The sequence below is a fragment of the Zeugodacus cucurbitae genome, chromosome 2, assembly GCF_028554725.1.
Source record: "Zeugodacus cucurbitae isolate PBARC_wt_2022May chromosome 2, idZeuCucr1.2, whole genome shotgun sequence".
NCBI classification, from domain to species: domain Eukaryota; kingdom Metazoa; phylum Arthropoda; class Insecta; order Diptera; family Tephritidae; genus Zeugodacus; species Zeugodacus cucurbitae.
This window is the reverse complement of record NC_071667.1, coordinates 11,901,342-11,912,864: the sequence shown is the minus strand read 5'-3', so window position 1 is coordinate 11,912,864 and position 11,523 is coordinate 11,901,342. Positions and strand designations below refer to the sequence as shown.

Genomic DNA, 11,523 nt, shown 5'->3' with positions numbered 1-11,523 from the left:
AATGCGACTTTTATACACTTCTCGCATTTATCAAAATGTCACATTTGCGTCAAACACCTGATTAGCATTTGCGTGCTGCATTCAACATTTAAACATGAATATCAGTGAATACATATATACTATGTATATTTTGTACAGCAGCACACTCGTTAACTAATCCGTCAGTTATGTACTTTGATATTTCAAAACTTTTGTCAAAATACAAATTATTTATGTAAATATTATGCTAATTTAACAAAGCATATTGAAAATCGTTTAGGCAATTTATGAAAAACATAATTGTTATCGTTATTATTAGCTGGAGAAATATATACTTGTAAAAAAAGCAGTTTATTCCCGTAGAAAATTTCTAAAATAATTTAAAATTTGTCTAACTATTCTGTAAAACAAAAAATGTAAAAACACTTATAGAAACTAAACCACGTTAAACGGAGGCCTCACATCCATATTAGTGACTTCAATTGTCTCTCTCAATATAGTTGCTAAGAGAGTATTATAGTTTTGTTCACATACCGGTTGTTTGTGTCACCCAGAAATAACAGAGTTAGATATGGGGTTTTATATACATATATAACTGATCAGGATGACGAGTGGAGTCGAAATCCGGATGTCTGTCCGTCCGTGCAAGCAATAACTTGAGTAAAAATTTAGATATTTTAATGAAACTTGGTACACATATTCTTTGGTACCGTAGGAGAGTTGCTATTGCAAACGGGCGAAATCGTAATTTCCTTATACTATATAAAAATTGAGGATTATAACCACGCTCACCTCTCATACAAAGGATATGTTGAAAATTACTAAAAATGCTTTAATTCGGTAAGAAAAACACCAAAAAGTCAAAATTTCATACCAACTTTAGGTACAGCAGTGGCGTCGTCCACTTTTGTCAAAAACCATATCTTCGAAACTACTCGACCAATTTCAATGAAATTATGTTCATAATATTTTCCTGGCATCCCAATGATATGTTATGAAAATAGGCCAAATCGGTTCACAACCACGGCCACATCCTATAAAATAGAACTTTGAAGTCAATCTGAATCGTTTACTTTACAATATGTAAAGTAAGCACTAGTGAAAATATCGAAACAGACCTTTGCAAAAATACTGCATTTATAGTGCCACATCGCCCTTCTAAAAATCGCCGAAATAGGACCCATTTATTCAACATGAGGACCTCAGTGCTTCTAATAATTTTTATACAGAAAATATACGCATTTGAAGAAATTCGAAGGGAATATTTTTCTGCTAATATTATGCTAAAAATTAGTGAAATCGCTCCATAACTTCCCCTAGCTCCTATATACCTATTATTAAGGGTCTCAAACTTTCAATGGACTTTATACTTGCATATTATGGTAAGATCACTAACGAATATCCCATATTGGAACAACTTTTCTATATATGTAATAATCTTTCAACAAATTGCTAATCAAAAACCCACTTTCTGTCAGTAATTTATTTAATTTTGTACTCTATGTTAACAGCAGGAATATAATTAAAATCACATTTTCACTACAATTTGAACAAAATAAAATTAATGAAAAAGTCTGTCTAATGCATCCACTCGGGTTCACTGACATGACAAATCTCGTAAACTCAGTTTAATCCGGGTGACCCGATCAATTACGCCAATAAACGTTTATGAAATGACAAGTGAATTTAAAACATCCACACATATAAACATAGTACATACATACATATTAAGAGAAGATTATGTTTGCATTTAAATTCACATCAACCCCTTCGTTGTGGCTACACTTAACATATGTGATGAAAAAAAGCACCCTTTACTAATATTATGTATATACCTATACTATAATACCGAGTAATAATATGTATCTCATTATCCGAACAAAATTCTTTCGACACTTGCTTACAAAGTTTTTATATATTTGATATTAACTTATAAAACAATTACAAATTTAAACCACTAATCCTTTGCTTTTCTTAAGGGTGAGTAAAATGAACCACCCTAGTAAACAGCCACACTTATAAAAGTGTAAAGTTCGCACTTATTATGCACATATGTACGTATGTTTGTGTAATATTTGTATGTGGTTAAGCTTATACTGATCACTTGATAGCGACCAAATCAATTTACACTGGTATGTATGTATGTATAAAACATTCTCTATTCTATTAAGCGTCAAATTAGCTAGTTGTGATGGATTGTCTTTTTTCAAATTAACAAATTAGAGTCACTTATGCTGAAATCAAAAAAATATACAACTTTTATATACTTTTGAAATATATAAAAGAAAACAATAAACTAATAACTAATAATATACATTACAAATATATATGTATGTATTTATATATACTGTCAATTAAATGCGCCTTCAAAGCATATCGTGGCTCAATTTTAAAATCATTAATTCACAATGTACCAACTGGTGCCACCAAGTCTGGTGCAACTCTTACATGTCTACATGACAGCGGAGCTAATCAAATGCAACATATCACTAGGCTATCAAAAGGCACCTATCAATACATACCGCCTCCTCAGCCTTCCCTACGCTGTGTGGAATACCAGTAACCCCCCACAATGCGTAAAATTCGGCATTATGTTGAAACGCGCACAAAGCAGCAATCACACCGAATTTGTTACGTTCTTCATTAGTTTCAAAATTTGTAATTTTTCCTTAAATTTTTAATTTTCTAAATTTTAAGCGCTTCAAATTAGTATCTAAGAATGAATTTGTTAGCCGCGTCCATTTCTCAGCCTGCCATCTGTTTAAGCGGCATTATACGATAGATCGACAGTACACAGAAAACCGGTACAAATATTTTTGTTGTTTTAGTGATTGATTGATTGATGGAGAACTGCTATATCTATAAATTTAATATAAACTCTATCTATGTCATACATAATGGACGTTTTCAGAGAACATAGTAAGAAAATAGGTCTATGGTAAAGTCCCTGTTGACATTCCTATGAAGGGCTCATCTCAAAGCAGGTGTTTGACGCGGTGATAATGACTAATATGTTTAGATATTTATAAAGATTTCTTTGCATTTCACGTCACAATAAGGCCTTGTAAATATCCAAAAATAAACAATAGAAATTGATTTAAAGTATTAAAATAAAATTGTCTTACGGTTATTAGTGGGAATCCGCCTAATGAATCTTCTGATACTCAGAACATCATACAGCACTCTCGATCAAGTAGTGGTATTAAACTTTTTCTGCATGTGCATCTGCTTATTAGAGCAGTACGCTATCATTAAATTAATGTTACTCAAGGAATTCTTGCATTTCCAGAATTATTAACGACGAATACCCTTTTCCTCCTCATTCAAGTACAATTGGAGCCAGCACCCCTTTTCGTTACGTCGCAATGCTCGTCGTACTAACCGCTCTTACAGATACATATGTACCTTGAAAATCAGATACGTTTCCGGTGGTGATGTAGAATTTGAGATGTGTAACTCAAGTACTCACCAGCTTCGCTCCCAGCAGCCGGAGTTGCATCCACGTCATACGCAATGTCTAATGACTTGAAATCTGTGTCTGCATAATTTTATAAGCCCTAATGCGTCGCCGGGTGATTCGCAATAAATTTTACGCATTAAAACAATTCTCACAACAGATAATCCTTTAGAATTCTGTTTTGGCGCTTGAATATTTTCCTGTCACAGCGACTTAAAGCAGAGACGTCAAAAAACTGCCTTATCTTCCTATTTACTTCCTTTGTTCATAAAGCAGTGCATCAAACGTATCAGTGGTCAGTGTCTTAGATACTTATTGTAGTTGTGGATATTTAAGTTCGCTATAAAACGTTATTGCTCATTATTTGTTGGTTCCACTTTTTTGTTTAGTTAATTTAATTTTACAAAACAATTTATTTATTATATAATGGATTGAAAATATTACTTATTAATAGTTGTTATTATTTTTGAACAAAAATTTTCTGAAATATTAAATTTTTTGTATTCTCAATATACTTCTAATATGGCAACTATATCTTATAAGCTGTGTGTCAATTTGAAAATGCGTTTGCTCCGAAATTACCGGTGCTAAGTTGTGCAAATTCATAACTACTTACTAATTAGAACAACACAAGTTTTATAAATCACAGCATTGCTGGAATTAAAATGCAACGGGTAAGTATTTTTAATAAATTTTGTGGAAATTATTTAAACATTTATTTAATTTATTTGCTTCTAGGATATAAGATTGCTTTATAAAAACACTACACCACAAAAGAAAGTTGAACCATCGAATGACGACGATGATTTACTCAATAAAAAGCGGAAGAAGCGAGTTATATCTAGCGACGAGGATGAAATACCAGAAAGTCCCATAGCTAAAGGGAAAACTCAGGCAAAGAAAAAGCGTACAGAAGATAAATCACCGCATAATGCACAAGCACAAAACAATAATAAACCGTCACTGTCCAAACTAAAAAATTCTCCTTCAAAGAAGCTAAAGGCAGTCGATCCGAATGCACTTTTCGGCGGTGAAACCTTACGTGTTGAGGCCAAAAAACCACCACCCCCGAAAATAACAGCTGCAATCGAATTGGAAGACGATGAAATCAATAAGAGCCTTATGGAATTGAACCTAGTTGAGAATCCACCCACAGTAAACGATAAATTAAGTGATAATAAGCGGGAGTCGAGACGTTCAAAGTCAAAAACGCCACGGAAGAGTCCACGTAAAGAAAAACAATCGCCAGAGAAACCGGAAAAATCAATAGATGTGCCCACACCAAAGAAGGACAAACAAGAAAAAGAACAGACTGTTGCGGACTAATGATCCCAAATACATACATAATGATAAAGTCTGCAAGAAAACAAGAATTTGTAAGGGTTAGGAGGGAGGTTAGAATAGAAAGCCTCATAAAATACATATACTTAAAAAATACTAGTTTAAAATATAATTTACGAACGGAAAATGCAATAGTCCAATGGAAATCTTCAATATCTATAAATTTAATCTAAACTCTGTCTGTGTCATAAATGGTAGAGGTTTTCAGAGAACATGAAAAGAAAATAGGTCTATGGTAAAAAATAAATACACATTGATTTAAAGTATTAAATAAAATTGTATTACGATTATTAGTAGGAATCCGTCTAAAGATTCTTCCGATACTCCGAACACCTCCCAGCATTCTCCATCAAGGAGTGGTATTAAACTTTTTCTGTACGTGCTTCTGCTGTTTATAGCAGTACGCTCTCTTAAAATTAAGTAAACTCGAAGAATTCTTGCATTTTCAGAATTATTAAGACTCCTGTATATTCTTCCTAGAAATCACTCCGCATTTACGTCGCCTTTTCACGTCGCATTGCTCGTCGTACTAACCGCTCTTTCAGATATCTTGAAACTCAGATACGTTTCCGGTGGTGATGTAGAATTTGAGATGTGTAACCCAAGTACTTACCTGCTTTTTTCAGCAGCCGCAGTTGCGTCCATGACATGTATAATTACTTGAAATCTGTGTCTACATAATTTTATAACCCCTAATACGTCGCCGGCTAATTCGCAATAAATTTTGGGTATTTAAACAATTTTCACAACAGATAATCCCTTAGAACTATATTTTGGCGCTTGAATATTTTCTGTCACAGCGACTTAAAGCAGAGACGTCAAAAACTGTCTTACCTTCCTATTTACTTCCTTTGTGCATAAAGCAGTGCATCAAACGTATCAGTGGTTTGTGCCTTTGATAATTATTGTAGTTGTGGGTATTAAGTTCGCTATAAAACGTTATTGCTCAATATTTGCTGGTTCCACTTTCTTAAGACGTCGAAAAACTGCCTTATCTTCCAACTTACATCCTTTATTCATAAAGCAGTGCAGCAAACGTATCAGTGGGTTGTGTCTGGGATAATAATTGCAGCTGTAGTTCGCTATAAAACGTTATTTCTCAATATTGGCTGGTTCCACTTTCTTATTTCGTTAATTTAATTATACAAAACAATTTATTTATTATATATTGGATTGATAATATTATTTATTAATAGTTGTTATTATTTTTGAACAAAAATTGTCTAAAATATTAATTTTTTATTGCTGTGTTGTATTCTCAATATACTTCTAATATGGCAACTGTATTTTATCAGCTGTGTGTCAATTTGAAAATGCGTTTGCGCCGAAATTACCGGTGTTAAGTTGTGCAAATTCATAACTACTTACTAATTAAAACAACATAAGTTTTATAAAACACAGCGTTGCTGGAATTAAAATGCAACGAGTAAGTATATTTACTAAATGTTGTGAAAATTATTTAAACATTTTTTTAATTTATTTGCTTCTAGGATATTCGATCGTTTTATAAAAACACTGCACCACAAAAGAAAGTTGAACCATCGAATGACGACGATGATTTACTCAATAAGAAGCGCAAAAAGCGCACTGCGCGAGTTATATCCAGCGACGAGGATGAAATACCAGAAAGTCCCATAGCTAAAGGGAAAACTCCAGCAAAGAAAAAGCGTACAGATGATAAATCACCGCATAATACACAAGCACAAAATAATAAAAAACCGTCACTTTCCAAACTGAAAAATTCTCCTTCAAAGAAGCTAAAGGCAGTCGATCCTAATGCACTTTTCGGCGGTGAAACATTACGTGTTGAAGCCAAGAAACCACCACCCCCTAAAATAGCAGCTGTAATCGAATTGGAAGATGATGAAATCAATAAGAGTCTTATGGAAGTGGACCTAGTTGAGAATACTCCACCAGATAGCAAAGATAAATTAAGTGATAAGCGGGAGTCGCGACGTTCAAAGTCAAAAACGCCACGAAAGAGTCCTCGCAAAGAAAAACAACCGCCAGTGAAACCGGAAAAATCAATAGATGTGCCCACACCAAAGAAGGACAAACAAGAAAAAGAACAGACTGTGGCTGATGAAATCAAAAAAGAAAAGATTGCAACACCTAAAGCGCAGAACAACAAGGAGAAAAGTACACCCAAAGCCAAAAAACAATCTCGTGAAGATTTCAGTAAGTAATATATATATTAATTTTTTGACGTATAATATTATGTATGTTTTATTATTATAGGTGTGTTCTCCGACGAAGAACGCCATGAACGAAAACGCATGTCAGCTATCCTCTATCAGAAATATAAAAATAGAGCTAGTGTTATTAATCCTGGCTCTAAGGAAGTTCCTAAGGTATTATTCCTTTTAATCTTATGACTAATACGATTAAAAATTATATATTTATTTTTTCTAAAGGGTAAACCAAATTGCTTGGCAGGACTAACATTTTTAGTAACCGGAGTACTTGAATCACTTGAGCGCGACGAGGCGGCTTCAATAATTAAAGAGTTGGGCGGTAAAATGGTGACAACGGTGGGTAAAAGGCTAAACTATTTAGTTGTTGGAGAGGAAGCAGGCCCCAAAAAATTAGTTCAAGCCGAGGAGTTCGGTATAAATGTCATAAGTGAAGATGGCCTATTCGATCTGATACGTGAAAAATCCGGAGACCGGTCAAAACAAGTGGTCAAAGAAGAGACGCAAACTGAAAAAACTATACTAAAAAGTCCTAAGAAAGAGAGTAAAGTGGTGAAAGAGGAGAAACAAGAAAGCACTAAAAAAGAAAAGAAAACTAGTGATGAGAAAATTAAAATACAGGCTCCAAACAAAGACATTAAAACTGAGAAATCTCCTAGTAAGGACGAGAAAGTAACAGTAAAAAGAGAGAAAGTCGAACCTGATGTGGGTTATAAAGTACAAGAAGGCAATGTCGAAACGAAAAAAGAAATTGATGATTCAATGCTTCCCTGGGTCGACAAATACAAGCCGACAAGTGTGAAGGAAATCGTTGGACAATTTGGCGCAACAAGCAACGTGTCGAAGTAAGTATGCTTCATTTAATGTTTAATCTCATTTAAATAATTAAAAAATGTATACCCATAAAGATTAACAAATTGGCTCTCCAAGTGGTACATCAACCATGACGGCAAAAAGAAATTACAAAAGCCCAATCCTTGGGCTAAAAACGATGATGGTAGCTTTTATAAAGCGGCATTACTATCAGGACCGCCGGGTATTGGTAAAACCACTACTGCTACGCTGGTATGTAAAGAATTGGGTTTTGACACAGTCGAATTCAATGCATCAGATACGCGTAGTAAGCGACTGCTGAAGGAAGAAGTAGCAGAGCTGTTGTCCAACAAATCGCTTTTTGGATATTTCCATGGTCAAGGCAAATCAGTTACGAAGAAACATGTTCTTTTAATGGATGAAGTTGATGGTATGGCTGGTAATGAAGATCGCGGTGGTATACAGGAGTTAATTGCGCTAATCAAAGAATCCTCGGTGCCAATTATTTGCATGTGTAATGATCGTAACCATCAGAAAATGCGTTCACTCGTTAACTATTGTTACGATTTACGTTTCAATAAACCACGTACGCAACAGATCAAGGGACGTATTTTAAGTATTTGCTGTAAAGAGGGATTCAAAATTGATGGCGATAAGGTTGATGAAATAATTGAAGCAACTAATAATGACATACGCCAGTCGATAAATCACATTTCGCTACTGAGTGCTGGAAAATATTTAAAACTACCAACTAAAGGAACCAATAAAACCGCAGAAAAGGACTTAAAAATGGTATTTTACAATTATTTTTAGGGGCATTTTTGTATAAGATGTACATGAAAGATTTAATTCCAGGGTCCCTGGGAGGTGGTGCGTAAAGTATTCTCTGCAGAGGAACATAAACATATGACATTGAATGACAAATGCGATTTATTCTTCCAAGATTACAGCATGGGGCCATTATTCGTGCAGCAAAATTACTTACAAGTGTCGCCTGTCGGTTCCAAGTAAGAAACAATGTATATATGTATATAGCTAGACTATAATATAGTGCCAAAAGAAACATTAATACGATAAAGGGCTGTTATTTCCTTACTAGATCGGATATTCCATTCAAGGTAGCTAGCACAGCAGATGCGCTAAGTTTGGGTGATTTGGTGGACAAACGCATACGTTCAAATTCCGCTTGGTCACTGCTGCCAACCCAAGCCATCTTCAGTTCCGTATTGCCAGGAGAGTACATGAGTGGGCACTTTACAGGACAAATAAATTTTCCTGGTTGGCTGGGTAAATATTCGCGTTCGAACAAACGTAGTCGTCTAGCACAAGAGATTCATGATCACACACGTTTGCGAACATCTGCATCACGTCAGTCCATACGTCTGGATTATGCACCTTTTCTGCTGGCAAAAATCGTGCGTCCGCTAAAAGAATTGGGTATGGAAGGAGTGGAGCAGTCATTGGAAATACTAAAAGAATATCATCTACTGCGAGAGGATATTGACTCGCTAGTCGAACTTGCAACATGGCCGGGCAAAAAGAGTTTGTTGGAGGAAGTAGACGGTCGTGTGAAGGCCGCTTTGACACGCACATACAATAAAGAAGTACTTGCCTATTCATATTCAGTGCATGCAGGAGTGAAGAAAAAGAAAGCTGAAGCGACTGAGGAAACCGAAATGTATGTCATGGATGGAGAAGGCGAAGAAGTTGGAGATACGCCACTTTCGGATGAGGAGGAGGACAAAATAGAAAATGATGGATTAATTAAGGTAAAATTTGCAATAAATACTTTCTTCTATTCATACAAAAAACTCTGTTTTATAGGCTAAAAAGGCCTCAGCTTCCTCGAAAGCCAAAGCAGCTCCAAAGGCTAAAGCTGCTACAAGCAGTGCATCCAGTAAGAAGTCGGCAGGCAAGGCATCAACTTCGAAGGCAAAGAAATAATCTGCATGGAATTCTCTAAAAATCTGAATTTTGTTTTCGCTATTTTTAAAAATGAATAGTACAACATTTCATTTTGATGTATCTATTTTCATCTGTTTATCGAATGAATAAATACATACATCGTTTATTTATAATAAAAATATTAGGTATACTTATAGTGCTGCTTCTTTGACTTTATCTTCGTCAGGTGGCAATTCCACATTGACTGCTTGTAACGCTTCTCTAATCCACAAGGGCACCGTTTCACCTTCAAAATGTTTTGCCATGAAGTCGCAGATAAACTGTGGAAATTGATCGCGCTGGATCGCTTCTCTCATGCGTCGCATTAGCCTCAGTTGATATGCTACATTATGTATACTTAACAGACTGCATGATACCGATTCCATTGTGGCAATATGATGTAGATATGAGCGTGTATATCTGCTGCAAGTGCTACACTCGCATTCATGATCAATGGGGCGCATATCGTTTTCGTATTTTTTATTTTTCAAATTCATTTGACCCGCGTTGACCAGCGCGCAACCAAAACGAGCTGTTCGTGTGGGAAAAACACAATCGAACATATCAATACCAAGCGCTACGCAAACTACTAAATCCGCTGCGAAACCAACACCCATTAAATAACGTGGCTTATCCTTTGGCAGCAGATCAGTGCATACATGCACCGTTCGCCAGAACTCATGTTTACTTTCGCCACCGCTAAGACCACCCACTGCATAACCGCGCACTTTGCGCTGTATTAATGCGTCAGCACACTTTTTGCGCAAGTCAGGATCCAATGCACCCTGCACAATCGGAAATAAACTTTGATCGTCATCACGCGCATGTGCACTTATACAACGATCCAGCCAACGTATGGTACGATGCATAGCCTCTTCAACACGTGGACCAACAGTAGTAGTCTTGACAACATCATCCAACTGCATCATGATATCGGCGCCAATTGTATTTTGTATTTGTATTGAATGTTCAGGTGTTAACATACATTCACTATTGTCAAACGGTGAGCAAAAGTTTACACCGTTCTCATCAATTTGCGCTAATTTTAATAAAGAGACCATTTGAAAGCCACCCGAATCGGTGAGAATACCACGGGGCCAACCCATGAACTTATGTAGACCACCGGCCTTTTGTAGAGTTTCAATGCCAGGACGCATGCCTAAATGGTAAGTGTTACCTAGGAGTATTTGGCAGTTGAGCTCAATTAGCTGATCCGGCAAGAGACCTTTTAAAGTACCCTAAATAGTAATAAACTATAATTAAATACCAACAATAAAATATTTAGCTTACTTGTGTGCCAACGGGCATGAAAACTGGCGTATTCACTTCACCATGGCGAAGCGTCATTAGGCCAGCTCGAGCCTTCGTTACTGAACATTCAGCAATTACTTTGTAAGTTAGAGGTGGTACTTTAGTTGTCATATTATCTATATAGTTCAATAAAATTATAAATATTTACAAGAGAAAACTAAAATACATTAAATAAAAAACAAAATGTTTTTTCTATATTTTTATGATGACATTCCTTCACCGGCACGTGTTATAGAGTTGCCAATTGTAAAAATATATAATCACAAAGTATCACTATAAAATGTTTGCCATAATTTACAACCTTAACTGCAAGCTTTAGTAAATTTTCAGTGAAAGCCTCATTAATTAGCTTTTAATTATTTATTTAATTATTATGTTTATGATAATAAAAAAAACTAAGTAATTTAAAATGCTGCATTTTAAATTTTTTCATTTATAAAATGTTTTCAAATTTATTTAAAAAATAAAGCGTGGCAACTGTGTTTT

General features: G+C 35.2%; 3 protein-coding genes across 3 annotated transcripts; 2 read left to right on the top strand and 1 right to left on the bottom strand.

The window, feature by feature from the left end:
• Positions 1-3,816: 3,816 nt before the first annotated feature.
• Positions 3,817-4,860, top strand: LOC105212299 (replication factor C subunit 1-like). Its single transcript, XM_054227030.1, has 2 exons — positions 3,817-4,110; positions 4,175-4,860. The coding sequence occupies exons 1-2, from the start codon at positions 4,102-4,104 to the stop codon at positions 4,760-4,762; spliced, it is 597 nt and encodes a 198-aa protein (XP_054083005.1). The 5' UTR covers positions 3,817-4,101; the 3' UTR covers positions 4,763-4,860.
• A 1,184-nt stretch (positions 4,861-6,044) lies between these two features.
• Gnf1 (replication factor C subunit 1) lies at positions 6,045-9,883 on the top strand. Its single transcript, XM_011184193.3, has 8 exons — positions 6,045-6,203; positions 6,268-6,955; positions 7,016-7,128; positions 7,192-7,814; positions 7,878-8,574; positions 8,638-8,789; positions 8,882-9,551; positions 9,607-9,883. The coding sequence occupies exons 1-8, from the start codon at positions 6,195-6,197 to the stop codon at positions 9,724-9,726; spliced, it is 3,072 nt and encodes a 1,023-aa protein (XP_011182495.1). The 5' UTR covers positions 6,045-6,194; the 3' UTR covers positions 9,727-9,883.
• LOC105212300 (queuine tRNA-ribosyltransferase catalytic subunit) lies at positions 9,793-11,284 on the bottom strand. The gene is made up of 2 exons (XM_011184192.3): positions 11,017-11,284; positions 9,793-10,964 (listed from the first exon to the last, which is right to left on the bottom strand). Exons 1-2 carry the CDS (start codon positions 11,146-11,148, stop codon positions 9,879-9,881), a joined length of 1,218 nt encoding a protein of 405 aa, XP_011182494.1. The 5' UTR covers positions 11,149-11,284; the 3' UTR covers positions 9,793-9,878.
• Positions 11,285-11,523: the final 239 nt, after the last annotated feature.